The sequence below is a fragment of the Rhinatrema bivittatum genome, chromosome 5, assembly GCF_901001135.1.
Source record: "Rhinatrema bivittatum chromosome 5, aRhiBiv1.1, whole genome shotgun sequence".
Lineage (NCBI taxonomy): Eukaryota > Metazoa > Chordata > Amphibia > Gymnophiona > Rhinatrematidae > Rhinatrema > Rhinatrema bivittatum.
In genome coordinates this window covers 383687947-383707370 of record NC_042619.1, presented here as the reverse complement: position 1 = coordinate 383707370, position 19424 = coordinate 383687947, and the positions used below count along the sequence as shown (strand labels likewise).

At 42.0% G+C, this 19424-nt stretch overlaps 1 protein-coding gene across 3 annotated transcripts in view; it reads right to left on the bottom strand.

Moving 5' to 3' along the window:
- Positions 1-19424, bottom strand: part of MOSPD2 (motile sperm domain containing 2) — a 140428-nt gene that overhangs the window by 18251 nt on the left and 102753 nt on the right. For all 3 annotated transcript variants that reach the window (XM_029604876.1, XM_029604877.1, XM_029604878.1), the window contains exon 12: positions 12144-12240. In XM_029604876.1, coding sequence (XP_029460736.1) covers positions 12144-12240 — 97 coding nt within the window. The remainder of the gene's footprint in view (positions 1-12143; positions 12241-19424) is intronic.

The following is a 19424-nucleotide window of genomic DNA, read 5'->3' as shown; positions in this document are numbered from 1 at the left end:
GCTTCACTTTACTTCACCTGGCTGCTTTTTTACTCAACGCACAAACTCTGGAATTTGTTGCCAGAGGATGTGGTTAGTGCAGTTAGTATAGCTGTGTTTAAAAAAGGATTGGATAAGTTCTTGGAGGAGAAGTCCATTACCTGCTATTAAGTTCACTTAGAGAATAGCCACTGCCATTAGCAATGGTTACATGGAATAGACTTAGTTTTTGGGTACTTGCCAGGTTCTTATGGCCTGGATTGGCCACTGTTGGAAACAGGATGCTGGTCTTGATGGACCCTTGGTCTGACCCAGTATGGCATTTTCTTATGTTCTTATGTTTATACTCAGCTTTCTGTGCAACTGGTCTACAAAAACCCCCACCTATAATAGGAAAGTATTTTATAGGTATTGTGTGCATTTTCAGGAGTGGTGGAGTTAGCAAATGTAAAATTGAAAGAGAAAACAAAATACGTTTTTAGAAAGGTTATGAGCTAGCCAGATGGAGAAGTCCATTAACTGCTATTAATCAAGTTGACTTAGGGCATGGCCTCTGCTATTACTGGCATCAGTAGCATGGGATCTTCTTAGTGTTTGGGTAATTGCCAGATTCTTGTGGCCTGGTTTGGCCTCTGTTGGAAACAGGATGCTGGGCTTGATGGATCCTTGGTCTGACCCAGCATGGCAATTTCTTATGTTCTTATGTAGTGCTCACCAGCTAAAATGTAACCAGGACTCCAGAATGTCTCCATCACTGCTTCTTTTTAACTGGCTAAATTTCATGAAGGTACAGAGTTACCTGACAATTTTGCCAGACAACAGGGGGAAAATATTCAAACCTCAGGTTTTGCCTACGTAACTTGAAAAGTTACTTGCTCAAACCTTTTGAATACTGAACTCCCTGTAGTTTGTTGCTCATAACAGTATTTTTGGATAAAGTAACTGTACAAATCTGTACCCCAAGGACAAAAAAAAATGTTGAAGTCCGTATTATTCGAGTATTCTATATCTTCCACCCTGTCTTCTTTACAACCTGTACCTTTTCACAAAGATTTATGAGCAGCATACAATTTTAGGAGAAAAACATTACTCTAGTTATGACAGCAATAGGAAATAGGAGTCCTTGTACCAGTTACAATATGGTGATTAATGTGCAAGTTTTTGCAGCTATTTTGCTTCTTTTATTTCTAGCTGTGACTTAGTCAATTAATATGCATTAAAAACATTTTTCAATTTTATTCTATTTTAGCATAACATAAAGGTGTAGCTTTGATGCAAATATTATAAAAAACATGCATGAACATTACAAACCTTATGGATAGATGAAAATTTACAAAATAATATAAATTTCTGAAAAGCAAATGTAAAAGTTAAAACGGCATTATATACAAAACTTGATTCCCTTACCAAGTCAAAAATAGAGGAACCTATTGTGTGATTGTTGGCTCCAGGACATCTAAAATATTTAGAAATCCATTTCCCTGATGATTTAGAAAGATTGCACTTCCTAAACTATATACCTTTACGAAAGAAGAAAAAGCAAGATTTAAAAGCATGAGGCCTCTACCAAACTTCCTGGTTTGGGAGAAAAGTTACTGTAAAGATGAACATTCTATCCAGAATCTTAAGCCTTCCTGAAATGCTACCTTTAAAATTAGCTATTCATAGATCTGTATGGCAGCAGACGACATACAGGCATCAGAATCCTGACTGGTTCTAAAGACAAAGAAAATTATTTATACCACTTTGCTATTTACCTTAAAAGTATAATGTAATAGTAGAGTGAGCTTATGGATAAACATTAGGTTGGACTAAAAAGGGTCTGGTTCTGCGTATTAGGGGGCCAACTATTGATATGGATCTCAAAAAAATAGGGGTGCACAAGGGTAAAAAATTGTTTTGTTTTTTTTTATATTTTTATTGCAGTTTTTTTCCACAAATGTTGTTTTGTTTAATGCTTATTTCATTTTTTTTTTTAGTTTACAAAACAAAATAAAAAAAAAAACCCACCCCAAAAGCGCATTATAAAAAAAGAAATGGGGCCTTCTGAGACTGCCTATACTCACCACCCCTCATCTCTCCCACCATAAAAAATGCTGGAGCCAGGATCCTCCCTAGCTCCCACTTACCCGGTCTGTTGGGGGGAGGGGGGGGGAATCCGTGGATGAGGCCCCGGCCTTGTATAGGCCTAGCTGTGGTAAGTCACTGTGCTCTCTGCCTAGTCCCTACACAAAAAAAAAGGCTTTGAGGCCTGGTTCTGACTCCTCACCTAGGCTCGACGCTGGGTCCTCAGCTCAAGCTTGATGCCAAGGTCTGGTCAGGGACTAGAGGCCGGGTTCTGGGCCAGACACAGGGGCCAGGTATGGGGTACAGAGGCTGGATTAGGTAAGTGGAGAATCGGGAAGCTTCCCGGCACCAGCAACAGTTTTGGGGTCTTGTCTGAGACCCCAGTGTCAAGCTCAGGCCGATGTCCCTGCTTTGGCCTATTCCCTAGGCGAGGCCCTGGCCTTGGCCCGGATGGCTTTTTTTTTTGGTTTAAAAAAAAAACAAAAAACTGCAAAAACCAATGACATTTTGTCAGCTTTTCATTCGTTTCATTTTGAGAACAAAATGAGAGAGGCAATTTAGTTATTTCCTATTTTGTTTCTCCCAAATGCACATCTCTAGAAACAAATGCTATATAAAACATTCTAGTTTGCCATTCCTTAATATCAGTATTTTTAAGTAGCTGAAAAGCAATAACAGAGGAGTAATTACTTCTAAATCCTCGGCATTCATGCCCCATGGGATACCTGAGAATTCCTGAAATACTTCTCAAAAAAGAATTTCAGTTTGTTACAGGAATGCTGTGTCACTTAAGCTGTAAAAATGTTCCAAGGCTAGGGGTACATTTTTATGGCTTCAGTGATTTAATGTTATGGAACTGGCTCATCTCTCAAATTTCTATAGCTTAAAGGTCTACTTACTAAATCTCCTTAGAAGGATCAATGGTAGGGTCCCTACTAAATTTATAAAACTGGTTTTAGGTTATGTTGATAAAAATCTAATTTCAAGGATTTACAAAATTTTATTGGAGCATTCTATGTTAAAAAGGTACATCAATGTAGGAAAAAGATCTGGGATATATGATCTCAGATGGACAGTGGGAACAAATATATGCAAGAATAAGTAAGTGTAATTCACTATATACAATTATACAGAATGGGTAGCAATTGTGGAATTGATATTAGATTCTAGTATCTTCAAAAAAGATAAGGATTGTCCCATTAAATCTCTATTGGAGAAACTGTAGAGAACACTGATCTTTCTCTTTCAGTCAGTCCTTCTATCCAAATTAACTGGTCAGAAATTATATCTTGGATTTATTGTATCGTGAGTATCCAGCTTGTATTAGACTTTCTTGTAATGCTGCTCGACCTGGTGGTGACCCTTTGAGAAATGAAGGAGGTATCCAGGTAGTACTAATACATTTGTTGCTAGCTTCATGACAAAGTTGATAGCAACTGGGGATCCCAAAATAAGTCTTGGTTATGCTTAATATAGTAGTTGTATACAATGGATGTTATTTCCTCTCCTAACCTTACTATAATAAGTAAAATACTATAACAAGAAAAGACTCAAGACATGGCTGTTCACGCAGGCCTTTCCTAACTCCAATTCCATCTAACTTCCTTCTTTCAACACGCTCCGCTAGCATTAGCGTTAATAGCCACCTCTTACAATGTTATTTATACTTATATACAACTATCTGATCTTCATTTCCCTTCTCATTCCAAGTTATTGTTTTCCTTGTTATTTGTAACTGCTTTTCTGCACTATTGTTTAAATGGTAAAGTTTATTATAATTACACCCCTGTTTCTTGTGAACCAGCATGATGGGACAACCGTCTTGAATGTTGGTATATAAAAAAGTTAAATAAAATAAATAAAAATAAAATAATAGGCCAGTCAATCTTTCATGGTGTAGGCTCTTAACGTAGTAGTGGGCAGAGGGTTTATGCGGCCAGTAGGCAGCGACGACAACCAGATGTCCAAGGAGAGACAGAAAAATGTCCTGCGCAGCAGTGATGTAGCAATGCCGATGGGGTTCTCACACCTCTGCCCGCAGAAGAGGAAGCCCTCACAAAATGATGGGAAGAAGAGGTGAGCAGAAAGCAAGTGAGGCCCGTACGACCAAGCCAGAACCCTCTTCCTGGCCCAGTGAACAAAGGAGTGTCCGATAATAGAAACAATCCTTTGCTGTTGGGACAAACCTGTAGAGAGCGATTGAAGAGAGAAAGAAATAGAGGTTATCAACTCACACCTGCTCTGTCCTAATATATGAATACACAGTGCTGGACCTTAATCGACCAATTATCTGAATGGTGTCTATGTGCAAACCAGCCTGCGCCGCAATGGTGGCCACTCCTAAAGGAATGAGTTCCAAATTTGTTTGCATTGCAGCCTCCAGCGGTCAGCGCCCGAGCAAAAACTGCCGAAAACTGATATCTTGTAAGGGGTAAGATGTTGGCATAGATCAATAGGAACTTGCCACCAACGGGTCACAAGACCAGAAAATTCTCCAAATTTTGCACTGTACAAGTGACCTGGGATGGCATGCATTTAATGCACAGCCTACAACCCTGCGCTGCCTGATCTGTTTTCGACCTTTGTATTGTTATTTGAACGGAATTGCCGAATAGCTTGGTGTTCTGGATCAATAAGCCTTGGAAACCCATGTCATTTTTGGAAATGGCCACCAGTTCATTTATGCGCAGCGCGCAGAAGGTGGCCAGGGAAAAGGAGCAGGGAAGAGTTACTTCAAATTCAGAGGCACAAATGGACTGTAAGACATGCCAAAGTTGAATGAGCAGGTTGTGGGTAATTGGGCATCTCCTGTCCCGCGATGGCCCAGTCATGTTCCTTCAAAACTCGGACACGGCCGTGTACACTCTGCGATAAGCGTTCCATGTAGCTGGGGCTCCCGATCTTTGTAGGAGGTCTCTTGTCGTGGTACTGCAATGCTCCATAGATGCTCCCGAACCGGAATTCCCTCCTTGTCCGCTCCGGGTACCTGTTTGTGAAACAGATTCCATTTAGCTCTTGACAAGGGGTCTGCGATGCTATTATGCATTCCAGGAACATGGCACGTGCGTATGACTGTATTGAGATAGAGGCTGGTGATTACCACCTCCCTTCGCAGCTTGGCTACTTTGCGGAATCTGGCAGACTGTCGGTTTATGACCTGTACTACAGCCATGTTGTTGCACCAGAAAACTGTGTGTTTATTGTGCTGTCTGTCGCCCCATATAACCAAGACAACAAGGATGGGAAAGAGCTCAAGGAAGGTAAATTTGTGAGTAAAGCCCGCTTCCACCCAGGATGATGGCCACGGCTCAGCAGACCACGAACCCTGCCAATACACACAAAAACAGCAACCCCCGAAGCATTGGAGTATTTGCCAAGATTGTGACTGGAAATGGGGAGTCCGGCCACACTGAGATACTGTTGAAATTGCTAAAAAAGGATGACCATATCACCAGATCCTCTTTCACAGTCCTTGTGATATGAATATGATGATTTGGACTGCTCACTTTTGCTGTGCTGGCGGTTAGCCTCCTTAAAAACGCCCTCCCCATCGGTATGACCTGGCATCCAAAGTTTAGAGTGCCCATGAGAGATTGCACCACCCCAAAGGTCAATTTATTAGTGGACATTGCGTGCCCAAGCATACGATGTAGATTATGGAGCTTATTCTTGAGGCAATCAAGATACCATCACGGTGGAGTCCAGCTCAATTTCCAGAAATTTGATCACCATGGAAGGGCCCTCTGTTTTTTCCTGTACTAGTGGGATGCCGAATTAGAGAGCTAAACTGCGAAATGCGGATCTCAGGCGTGCACATGTCTATGAATCAGATGGACCTACAAACAAGAAATCATCATGATAGTGGACTATGGTCTCAAGACCGGATTTCTGCGCAGTGATCCAGTGAAGAAAAAAACTAAACAGCTTGAAGTATGCACACGATACGGAGCACCCCCATAGGCATGCACTTGTCGAATTAGTACTTGCCTTTGAAACAGAAACCCAGTAACGGGAAACTGTTGGGGGTTGACCGGAAGCAGGCAGAAAACAGTTTTTGCCATGAGGGCTCCTCTGCCACATTTGTGAAGTATGGCAATGGCACTGTCGAATGATGCATATTGCACTGTACGCTCTTCATCTGGCAAATGGTCATTCACTGAGGCCCCACATGGGTAACAAGTTTTGAATTAGATGATACTTGCTCGGTTCCATTTTTAGGATGATAACTAATGGGGAGATCTCCATTTTGCTGAAAGGAGGAAGGCCGAAAGGTCCGGCGATTCAGCCCATGGCCAATTCTGCATCCAGCTTCTGCTAAACCAGGTCTGTGTGCTTTGCTGTTGTGGAAGGGATATTCACTGCTTGTGTGCCTATATCAACCTGATAAGGTATGGGAAAACTGTGCTGAAAACTGTCCAGTAATTTCTTAGCTGCTTTCCTCTTGGGGTGTAGATTGAGCCAGGGCCACGTGGCATCCAGGTTTATGGGAGATGGTGCTAAAGAAAAAGTTATATTCCTTTAGGACTGCCGCTACTCTCTCTGTTCTTCTGGCATTTCATGGCTGGGTGAGGGGCGAGGCAGATAAAACAGGTGTGCTTAAACTTGCAGTCTTGAAAGCCACAGGATGATTTATTATACTGTCAACAAGTGCCATTGCCAGAGGTGCTGAAGGTGGCATGGTATGTTGACTCGCCCTGCCGGAATGCTGACCAGTAGCGCCATCTGCTGCTTTGTTTTTCATCTGTCGTAGCCAGAAGCTGATGTTCTGTGTACCCCATAAGATATAGCAATTCTCCTCCATTTTATCCCTAAACAACTCATCATAATTGAGCCATGCCCAGCCCTCATACTTGCAGTAGGCCTCCAAGATGGTGTCTGTATAACTCAGCATGGGACCATACTGAGAAGGATCGTCCCAGCCGACAACGCTTGTAATCCGCAAGAATGCCCTCGTCCAATTGATTATGTTCCATGGAATTGGTTTGTTGATGCTGGGTGCCTGGTGGCGCTTGGTTTTCATCTTACTGTCTTCCTTGTTGCTTTCGGTTCTCCAGAATTCTAAAAATATCTATGTATGTCCGCTTTTTGATCTTCTTTCATAGAGATCTGGGCACACTCTCCCCATAGCAGTGATAAGGTCATCAGCACTGGGGGCCCATATGATAAATCCGCTGTGTTGTCAGTCCTTCCCTGGTTCTCATCTGATGATTCCGAATTAGAGGAATCGGATGATGAGTGGTCAGAACTTGACTCTGTGGGCCTTCCGTGTCGATTTATTCTTTTGCTTGCTCTCGTTCCTAGTTCTCTCACCCCGGTCTGCGCCTGATTTTTCGCATGCGACCCCAGATGCTTTGCCCGCAATTGCGCTTTTGGATTCACCTGAACTGGTTCCAGGGTAGGAAGATGATGCAATCATCGTACACGAGCGTTCGGCATCTCTAGCTTCGTGTGGTATGCCGACGGATGCTGTTGTAGTCGCTGCTGCGATAGGCAGAGTTTCCTGGGGAAGTGGCATCTGCGCCATCACATGAGCTTGCAACCCTGGTGGGTTTATGGGCAAACCAAGTGCACCAGAGATCTGAGATGTAGGCTCCTGCAAACGTTGCCCCACATACCAGGGCTGGATGGGCCATGATTGCGGTGCCATGACGTAGCTTTCGCTGCCGGAATATGAGTTTGGGCATCACGTAGTTGGGTGACTTTGCACCAGCTGCGCACCCGGGTAGTTGGAAATCATAGAATACTGATGGGTGTGGGCCCAAATTGGCATGGGGTGTCTAGTAGGATCCGTGTGGGGAGGGACTAATCCCTGCACCCGGGCATGTAACATTCGATCCTATGGGGCTGGGGGCAGCGGCAAAGCTGCGCAGCTGGGTCCTTCTCGGGAGGTGCCTGAGCTGCTGAAGCCTGTTCTGATAACTGACGGTCCATCTGTCTCAGTAGGAGGTGATATGGGTACTGGCTACGTGTGAGGGACTCCTTTAGAGGGCGGGTTGTGCTGTGAGGATGATACGAATGTCTCAGGTGGGCATGGGGAGCACAGCAGCATCTCATGTGCCTCGGTCCGGGTTGGATGTTGATTTGATACGGGTTCGGGGGGGTTGGGGTGGGGGTGGGCAGGGAGGAATCAGGCCCACGATCTCCCAAACATTGGGATACGTGGTGCATGTTGCCTCAGGCTCCTTCCTACGCTTCTGCTGTTTTGTGCTGGCCGCTTAATGCTCTTTTTGAGGCTACTTCCGTGGCCCATTGGCACCCACGTGGTTCAGGCTCGGCCATTGCTGGAACGCCTGCTGCTGCTCGATGGTACTGCCCCCCTCCCCCCCGAATAAGATGCACAGGTTGTTTTTTTTTTTTTTTTTTTAAATACTTGCTGTGTTGATGGAACACCAGGAAAAGCAAACCAAGGAGGGGAAAAGGGCCTGCGTGTTTGGGCCGGCTGATTAAATGGGGCCGATGATGTCACTGCCGGGCCTGCACATCCTTATCACTTTACCCTATCATTTATGAAGGTCTTTTCTACTAGTAAGAGATCATTAGCGGTATTACAGGGAAGAGTAAGTTTCTTTTCACGTCTTTTTCTAATTTTTTTTTTTTAAGTGGGTGTTATTTTACAATAGTGTGCACTAAAATATTTTACTATGCACTACTGGCAACATGTACTGAAAGCAGGCCAGCAGCCTTGCTCCCTTCTCTATCAACTAAACTCACTTCTTAATGTACACAAAAACAAGAAAAAGCCAAGCCTTCACCGCCCCCCTCCCCCCCATAGGCTTCCCCTGAATCCTTTCCAAACTTTTCCAAACTCTCAGGCCCTTTCCCTTACCCCCAATTCTTTTAGGTTCCAAAGGCATGAGCAATCCCCAGTTATTCCTGACCTGCCAGTTTCATACTTGAAAATGGTGTCAGATGACCCAAGGCTAGCACCATTTAATAGTATAGAAATAGTGGGGAGGGAGTAATAGGGATCATTCCTGCCTCCTTTTGGACTCCACGGGGATGGGGGACTTTAAAAAGTTTAAGAAGCAGATTTAGTTGACAGAGGGGAGTGTGAGCAAGTAGTAAATGAAACAAAAAATGAATGCAATTTCATTTATTTTCCTTTTGTTTACAAAATGTCTGATGTTTCTTATTTTTTTTTTTTTTGAAGAGTTTATCCCTACAATTCTTTATTATAGTGTACAGAAGATCTGGGAACCTGTTCGAAGATTGGAAGAAAGAGTGGATTTGTACCTTAACTTTACAGGTAATTTTCTTATTTCGGTTTGATTTCTTCACTTATATCCCAATGGTTCAATTGACTGAAATTTGTCATACACTATCCTTCTTTGTCATTCTCTGTTCTCTGGTGTTTTCTACAGTTATGATATAATTTCTTATACTGTGTTGAATATGATACACTTAGTTTCCCTCAGATATGCCTGTACTGTTCTGGCTTCATATTTGTACTTGCGATATTCTTCTAATAAAGGAAACAAAACAAAAACTGCAAACAATTTCATTATTTCTGAAAGACAAGATTTTATGTCTGAAGCGGAGTTATAGCTCTAGGATGAAAAAAAACCACAAAATAGAATCACATCTATTAAATGAAATATTTGCCCTGAAAAAAAATATTATAGTTGCAGCACTGTATTTATAGGCTCACACAGCCATTTGTCAGAAAGAAATAAAACTCAGCGTAACCACAGGAATGCATAATGTTTGCTATAACTAGGTGGGTAAATGCATACTAGGACGTCACGGGCGTAGAGCATTAATTTGATTTGATCTGAGATTGAAATGAGATTAGACCACAACTGGCTCCGTAATGTTGCAGACTATAAAAGATCGGCAAGGACACTGTCTTGGCCTTGATTCTTTCTTCCCTCACTGTGCTGGCAATGATTTGGAACACTAATTGATCCTAATCAGATGCTTCAAAAAAGGGAGAGGTTGGAAAAACCAAGGCAGAACCAGAAGTTAGGACAAAGCTACTTGTAGAAGCCCAGGATTTGGAAATGTTGAGAAAGCAAAACTCAAGTCTAGACATACCAAGATGGAAAGGTTGCCTGAAAGCCTGGGACTGACCAGTTGTTAATTACAAATTATTTATTTATTTTATTTATTTATTTAACATTTTTCTATACCGAACTTCATGACAAGCTTCATATCAGGCCGGTTTACATCAAAACTTAGGGGTTAAATTAACAAAAAACCATTAACAATTAACAAAAAAATTAACTTCTGAAGGACACCTCCATTATAATCAGGGCTTCTATTTCAAGTGCCTATAATGTATACATTTTGGTATTTATTTACTTCTTTGCTATTTTAGAGTTTTATATAGATGCATACAATTTTTTTTTAGCGTTTTCCATCAGTTGATCCCCACCGCTCATTCTCTCCTCCTATCATAGGAGCAAAGGTCAGGCAGGTGAGATCCTGACAGTGGGAGCAGCTGTGCAACGGATTTGGTTGGAGAAGGAGGAGAAGAGCGAAGCATGTGTAGCTGAGAAGTTGTCAATGTGGAAAGGTCTTGAAGAAGTAGCAGTGGATCTTAAGCAAAATAGGGTTAAGAAAGTATGGGGGTGGTGGTGATGTTTTCTTTTTCTTTGCAACAATACCAAAGACCCACTTAGTACAGTGAAAATGAACAGAAAAAAATCATTCCCAAAAATATTCAAGAACTGGGACTATTATGCACAGGTAGAGAGGATAGAGGTAGATATATATTCAAAAATTCCCCTGGGGAAAAATGCACTGATGCACCAAATGAATATGTAGTATTGCAAGAATTAAAAAAATATTCTTTGACAGCTATTACATAAAATGAATGAGCAATTGTAATTCTCAATCTGTTGTTGAAATCTTAATAAAAATGTTTAAACATAAAATGAATGAGCTTTGTTGTGAAGCAAAAACAAACACACATCCAATAGACTTCAATTACATAAACAATCCCTGACTAAAATAACTAAAAAATATGCTGAACTGAGTATAAGATACAAAAGCATCACTTGCACAAAAACAAATGCACATAACATGTATCATTTAAACAAATGCACATAACATGTATCCGTTAAAGATAAGATACAAAATTATCACAGGCTTAGTACAAAAAAGAGACAAATCAATATGACACAAAGAAATATCACAATTTTGATACAAATAAACGTATGACAAATATTCTCCCTAATAAACTTGATGTGCTCACTTTTATGAAGTTAAAGCACGTAACAGTCTCCTTTCAATAATAATTATCTAACTTCCAGGGTATAGGAGTTGAATCCCCAGCAAAGTCCTGTTCCGCCGAGACTAGCTTCCTGAGGGGGAACCCTTGGAGAAGGATAATCACATCGTATGGATCAGGATAATTTAAAGGCACGGCAGCAGCAGGAGAACATAGAGTGCTGAGTAGATAACATCTCTGAAAGGTGGATAACCCCACAGACAGTACTCACTAACTGTAACCAATTACCAGGAGATTAAACCAGAACACCCAGAGGGGTTCCAAAGGTGCTCTTCGGAAAACACTGTGGTGGAAAACAGTGGGGTCAAATTAAACCCTAATCAGGCTGAAAGGGCTGGCTAAACTGCCCATGAAAAGAAGGGCTAGCTGCCATTGCGCCTCCATATACCGGATTCCTACACCCATTGCTAACATTTGAAAAAGGTACCTCCGAGGAACAAGAAGAGAGAATACAGTAAGTTGGTCAGTGTTATCAAGCGTAACTTTCCACCCGTAGCTTGCACAGTGGGAATCACAATGAGCCTTTGAAATTATATTTCAATGTGGGAAGTAATATGTGGAAGCAACATTGCTGCATATGAACGGGGTTTCGATGATTTATGCAAATGTTCACTTATAAGCTTCTAATTTGTGAACATGTTATGAAATAATATCTCCCGCTCATATACCTATATATATATTCATTCATATCCTACCTACCTGTACATATTAGCATATTAGTCACATGTCTGGAATATTTTTGGGAGTGATTTTTTTGTTGAGATTATTATTTATTTATTTTTTGCAACAGGGTTTTTATCAGTGTTTATTAGTTAAAGTCTAATTATACTCACTTCAACAAGCTGCATCTGTAAGTTTTACTTACCGCCATGGAGGGACACGACTATGTCTAATGAACTCCCAGGTTCACAGCTGCTATTACTTGGTTTAACTCTATATTTTTCTGGGGCAGTTGTTTTCACCTATAGCACAAGAAAAAAAAATGTTTTGAGACAAGACTCAGACTTGTAGCAGGTATTCAAGCAATATCTATATGGAGAAAGAGAAAGAGAAAAGATCTAGCATATTTTCCCTCACACTAAACCCCCTTCATTTGAAGTCATATGATTTTCCTTTACTAGATGCCAGAACATCTTGATGGCTACGAACCTGTCTTTGGGATGGAGTAATATCCCCAGTTTCTGTGCGATCATTATAGGGAATTTCCCTACCAATTTGTTGCCTGATGGATATTTCCCGTAGCAGTGGAAACCAAACCTGACTCGGACAATAGATGACTATGTGAATTATGGTCACTTTGGACTTTTATGAGTTGTTTGCACTATCAAAAAATATAAAGACTAGGGGATACTCCATGAAGCTACTTAGTAGCACATTTAAAACAAATTGGAGAAAATATTTTTTCATTCAATTCAAAATTAAGTTCTGGAATTCACTGTCAAAGAATGTGGTAAAGGCAGTTAGAGTTGCTGGGTTTTGACAATTTTCAGGAGGAAAAGTCTGTAATCAAGTAGACTTGGGGAAAGCCACTGATTATCTCTGGGAGTACGCAATATGGACTCTTCTACTTGGGATCTTGCCAGGTACTTGTGATATGGATTGGCCACTGTTGGAAACAGCATGATGGACCCTTGGTCTGACCTAGTATGGAAATTCTTATGTAGAGGAACCAGAAAATATATGTACAGAAGATACTTTCCCAATTTAGGGAGAAAGCATCCAAGGCTAGTTTGTCTTTTCACCTGCTACTTGAAGAAAACTAAGGAACCTTCTTGTTTGGAGGAGGCACAAATAGATTCAAAATGGTTTTATCCCTCCTTTTGAAATATTTGTTTGCAGCCCCTATATCAACAGACCACTCATGTGATTGTAGCAATCTGCTCAGTTTGTTCGCTAAGACATTCTCCTGGCCTGGCAGATATGCGACAAAATAGCTCACTGCCACATTCTGTCAGCTTCTCAACACAGGATAGATATCCACAATGCATATGCAAGAGGGAGATTTGCATGCACTACCTCCACTGCATGCAAATTTATCTCATACATATTCATTGTGAATATTCTGAAAACGTGACTGGCTGGAAGTCCTTCAGGACAGGTTTTGGAACCTCTGATCATGACTATTGCAATACAGTTTATGTAAGGCTTTTGGCATTATTGCTCCAAGTGTTATAACTGGTGCAAAATGCCGTTCTTAGAATTATTTACAATTTGCATTGGTGAGAACACCTGACGCCATTTATGATTAAACTCCATTGGTTACCTGTATCATATAGAATACAGTTTAAGTTGCTTGTATTAATACATAAAGTAATTAACTGTGAAACTGTAATGTTATATCTCAGATCACTCATCTCAAAGGCTCCTATGTTTCAGCAATACAAGATTACCATCTTTAATCAACCAGATTACTAGAAGACGAATGGAAGGTTCCAATGAGCGATCCAGGCTTCAAACTCCAGAGCCCCAGCTTCCAGAGGCTCTGCACCATTTGCCATAGAAGAGGACTGGAAGTGCGTGCTGTTAGGCATGCAAAACTCAAACCTCTCAATCCACTGAAAGAAGATAAAGTTGCTGGTGGTTGAAGAGGATCAGTAAAAATAGCTTTGGGAAATCTTAGGACTTATACAAGTTTGGAGAGAGGTGATATAGTGGGGTATATTCTTTAGAGTTTGTGTGTCTGAGATAATAAGCAAGCCAGAGCGAGTGTCTGTCTTTTCCTCCCACCTTCCCCTAGTTCACTTGATTTATAGGCAAGTGACACTTTCTTATTAAAAATCAGTCTCTTATCTAAAACATACTATTGCACCAGCCCTTATTGAGAGTTTAATCATCTCCTTGTAGGTCACTACCAGATTAATTAGTTGAATACACCTTAAATTCCAACTCCCATAGCAACCTAAACTTAACTAGGAACTCAATAAAATTAAGATGAAGACAACAGTCTAGTAGCAAGGGGCGGGGGCTTTCCAGTCTTTTGCACTGAGTGTTACATGTATGATTTTTTATCCACCAGTGAGAGGTTGTTATGTGTGCACCCGGTGTAAAGAGCTCCTGGCTCTCAGAGAACAATTCCGATCTCTGGAGGCTAGAGTGGCAGACCTGGAAGAACTGAGGCAGACAGAGAGGTACATTGATGAGACCTTCAGGGACATTGTAGCCAAGTCCCAAATCCAGTCTGGCAGGCCCAGTGCTGCTTTGGATCAGAAAGGTCTCCTGGTTGGAGAACATCACCCTTATTATAGCAAAAAGTGATCCTGTAGCAAGGACCTGCTCAGGAGAGAAGGGTTAGGTCGGTCATCATAACTGGTGATTCAATTATTAGAAAAGTAGATACCTGGGTGGCTGGTGGATGTGAGGACTGCCTGGTAACTTGCCTGCGTGGTGCAAAGGTGGTGGACCTCTCACATCAACTAGATAGGATTTTAGACAGTGCTGGGGAGAAGCCGGCTGTCGTGGTACAAGGGGCCACCAATGACATAGGAAAATGTGGGAGGGAATTTCTGGAAGCCAAATTTAGGATTTTAGGTAGAAAGGTGAAATCCAGAACTTCCAGGATGGCATTCTCTGAAATGCTCCCTATTCCATGTGCAGGTCCCTGGAGGCAGGCAGATCTCTGGAGTCTCACTGCATGGATGAGACAATGGTTAAGGGAAGAGGGATTAATTTTGTAAGGAACTGGGCAACCTTTTGGGGAAGGGAGAAATTTTTCCGAGAGGTCAGGCTCCACCTTAACCAGAGTGGAACCAGGCCATTGGATGCTAACTTTTAAAAAGGAGAGCAGCTTTTAAACTAGAACAAGGGAGAAAGCCAACAGTCACTCAACAGTGCATGGTTCAGAAGAAAGTATCTTCGAAAAATACTAATGATATAGGAGATTTAGGGCATCCCAACAGAGAGGTTCCAATAAAAAGTAGTCCATATTCCTATAAAGAATCACCTGAGTTAAAGGATTCTAAATTATTCCTATCAACTGAAAAGCAGGTTGTTCATACAAACAAAAAAATGTACTTTGAAATGTCTGTATACCAATGCCAAAAGTCTAAGACATAAGATGGGAGAGTTAGAGTATAGCAGTAAATGACGAGATAGACATAATTGGCATCTCAGAGACCTGGTGGAAGAAGGATAACCAATGGGACAGTGCTATATCAGGGTACAAATTGTATCACGATAGGGTGGATCAACTTGGTGGGGGTGTGGCACTTTACGTCCGGGAGGGTATAAAGTCCAACAGGATAAAGATCATACAAGAGACTAAATGTTCAGTAGAATCTATATGATTAGAAATTCCATGTGTGTTGGGCAAGAGTATAGTGATAGGAATATACTACCATCCACCTGGCTAAAATGGTCAGACAGATGATGAAATTCTAAGAGAAATCAGGGAAGCTAAACAATTGCTTCATGGTGCAATTGGTTCAGGAACGAACGGGAGAGGGAGCTATTTTAGATTTAATTCTTAGTGGAAAGCGGATTTGGTGAGAGAGATAACTATGGTGGGGCCACTTGGCAATAGTGATCATAACATGATCAAATTTGAAATGATGACTGGAAGGGGGACAATATGTAAATCTACAGCTCTAACACTAAATTTTCAAACGGGAAACTTTGATAAATGAGGAAAATAGAAAAACTGAAAGGTGCAGCTGCAAAAGTTAAAAATACAATCATAGAAGCACAGTCCATATGTATTCCATGCATTAAGAAAGGTGGAAGAAAGGGAAAACAATTACTGGTACAAATAAAAGGTTAGGTGAAAGAGGCTATTTTAGCCAAAAATTGTCCTTCGAAAATTTGAAGAAGGATCCATCTGAAGAAAATAGAAAGAAGCATAAGCCTTGTCAAGTAAAGTGTAAAACATTGATAAGGCAGGCTAAGAGAGAATTTGCAATGAAGTTGGCCATAGAGGCAAAAACTCGTAATAAAAACTTTAAAAAATATATCTGAAGCAAGAAACCTGTGAGGGAGATGGTTGGCCCGTAAGATCAGTGGTCCCCAACCCTGTCCTGGAGGCCCACAATGAATATGCATGAGAGAAAAATTGCATATTCATTGTGGATATCCTGAAAACCCGACTGGCTGATGGGCCCCCAGGAAAGGGTTGGGGACCACTGCGTTAGATGACCCAGGGGTTAAAGGGGCTCTTAGGGAAGATATGGCCATTGCAGAAAGACTAAATTAATTTTTTGCTTCTGTGTTTACTAATGAGGAAGTTGGGGAGATACCGGTTCCGGAGATGGTTTTCAAGGGTGATGATTCAGATAAACTGAACCAAATCACTGTAACCCTGGAAAATGTAGTAGGCGATTGACAAACTAAAGAGTAGCAAATCACATGGATCAGATGGTATGCACCCCAGGATTCTGAAGGAACTCAAAAATGAAATTTCATATCTATTTAAAATTTGTAAACTATCATTAAAATCATCCATTGTACCTGAAGACTGGAGGGTGACTAATGTAAATCCAATATTTAAAAAGGGCTCAAGAGGTGATCCGGGAAAATATACACTGGTCTTAGAATACCTTCTGTACTATTCTCACCACTAATAGAAGCAGAGGAAAGGCATCCAGCAGATCTGCATCCCATTTGCACAGAAAAGCATCTGGAGTGGATCTGAACTTGCTTTGAAAAATGGAGAAAAAATGATCAATTTTCCTTTGTCTTCTGATGCACACAAATCAACTGCCAGGTGACACTAGAATCTGCCACCCCCTGGATCCAGGAACCATTCGTGGGGATGAAAACCATTCGTGGGAATGGAATCCCTGCTGAGGCAATCTGCCAGCATGCTGGAGACTCCAGGAAGGTAGGGTGCCTGGAGAAAAGCTCTGTGAATGTGAAAGCATTCCCAAATTTTTAAAGATTCCTGGCAGAGGGCCCAGGACACCGTGCTTCCTTGTTTGTTCACGTAGAACGTTGCACTTGGTTATTGGTTTGGTTCAGAATTCTCTTTCCTTGAAAATAGAAGAATACATTCAAGGCCTGTTTTGTTGCTTGTAGCTCCAAGAGGTTGATCCGAAACAGACGTTCCAATGCTGACCAGATCCCCTGTGTTAGGAAAGAGCTGATATGCATACCCTACCCCTGGATGTGTCCATTGCCGGTGTTACCTGATGAGGAGGAATTCCAAGAGAGACCACCAAGAGAGAGGTGTTTTGATCTCCATGGTAACCTGTGCCTGAGGACAACCAAGATTGCTTAGGCCAGGACCAGAGCCAACTGTGATTAGTTCTGGACCAGTGCTTGAAGGCAAAACACCTGATCCAATGGGAAGAAAGCATTTTCCATGTAATCTATCCATGCCTCGATAATTCTCTTGGTACAGGTAAGATTTAACTTATGAACCACAGTGACTGAAGGAAGGTGTCTTCTTCAAGGAGTCCAATACCCCTGCTTCAGTAGCTGTCTTCTGCAAGGAGTCCAATACCCCTGCTTGAATAGGTCCTGTGAAAGCAAGTCATCCAGGTAAGGGAAGACACAAATTCCCTGGTGATGTAATTTGTCACTGCTACTGCTAGGCATTTTGTGAAGATTCTCAGGGCTGCCAAGAACCTGAAGGGAAGAACCTTGTATTTGTAGCAAGAAGGATCCATCAAGAACCTATGAGACTAATGGAAGGGTATATGAGCATTATGCATCTTTCAGATCCAGGGCGCACATCCAGTCCCCTACTTTGAACTTTTTACATAATAGGCTTTTCTTCAGTCTTTGTATATCTAGGGTGGATCTCAATCCCCCTGATTTCTTGTGGATAAGAAAACAGCCAAAGTAGAAGCCCTTGCCATGGTCTTTGGGAGGGACAGGTTCTATTGCCTACTGGTTGAGAAGCAATTCCACCGAAAAATGGAGACAAGTCGAGTGAGATGGATCCAGATTGAAGGCTAAACATTGATACAGCACAGAAGGATGGGAAAAGTTCAGTGCCTAAACTCCACAATTTAGAGTAGCCAGTGGTCCTTGGTGATATTCCACCACTCCGAGGAACACAAGAATCCTTCCTCCCAATGGTGAGGTCATAGTCTGAGGATCGAGACTCATCAAAAACTCAGGCTAGTCTTAGGCTGCCCTGATGTGGCACTTTATGTTGACATCTCTCATGTGGACATCCTTGTGCCAGAAGCTGCTGTTGTGGCAGCAAGGTGGAGTATATCACATCACTGGAATTGGCAGAAGAAGTGTCTCTGGAAGAAGGCGTGCTTATAAGTGAATGATATCTAGAGGAAGAAGAATGCTTGGCTCCCACCAATAAGGAATGAATGGCTGTATACTGCTCAATCTGAGCAACAGTTTCTCTGACCTTGTCACCAAAGAGATTGCTGCCCAAACATGGAATGTCTGCAAACCTTTTATGAACATCCTCACACAGGCTGGCTCTCAACTAAGCCATCTAACATGCTCCAATTTCCGCTGCAAAGATCCTGCCATAGTATCAAATGATTCGTACACTGACGAGAGATCTGTGCTCACGCTCTTCCGCAATAATTCCTACCTTGAGCGTATCAAATTCATCACTGGCACCAGGGCCTAGGGCATGGATTGTGCTGGGGGTCTGGTGTGTCAACACATAGTGCTTCTTTTCCTGCGTCGATGAGCCCTGCAAAGAGGGGGAAGTGGCCCACCTATGTGCTGAGGAACTTTGTGCTCTTGAGGTTTCCACATCTTTCTCAACCCCTGAACTATGGTGGATCTGGAACCCAGTGCTGCAGTTGGAAGAGTCTTACTCAAGGAGCTCCTGCTTGACTCAGCACAGAGAGAGCCTGAACAGGCCCCTTCTCAGAGAGGAATGGATCTTGACTGTTCACTGACCTTTAGTTCTTCCATCTTCTGGGTCCTATTCCTTTGGGATCTTGGTGACATCCAACCACAGTCAGAGTTAGCTGATTTGTGATTGGTTCCATGGCACCTGTAACATATGTCGTGGCTTTCGATGATGGACATCTTGTGGCCACAAATAGTCCTTGAAGCCACTTGAGATGGCCTTCTTGGAGCCAGACATCTTGAGGGTTTTATGTCTTGAGTAACACTGAAAAGTTCAATTAAGGGGTTGCTGAGGCAGAGAGGCAACTCGAAGAAAGAGCTAGCCGAGATAAAACTGCAGAATAATAAAAAAGGATAAGAGAGGGGCAAATTGGCCATCTGC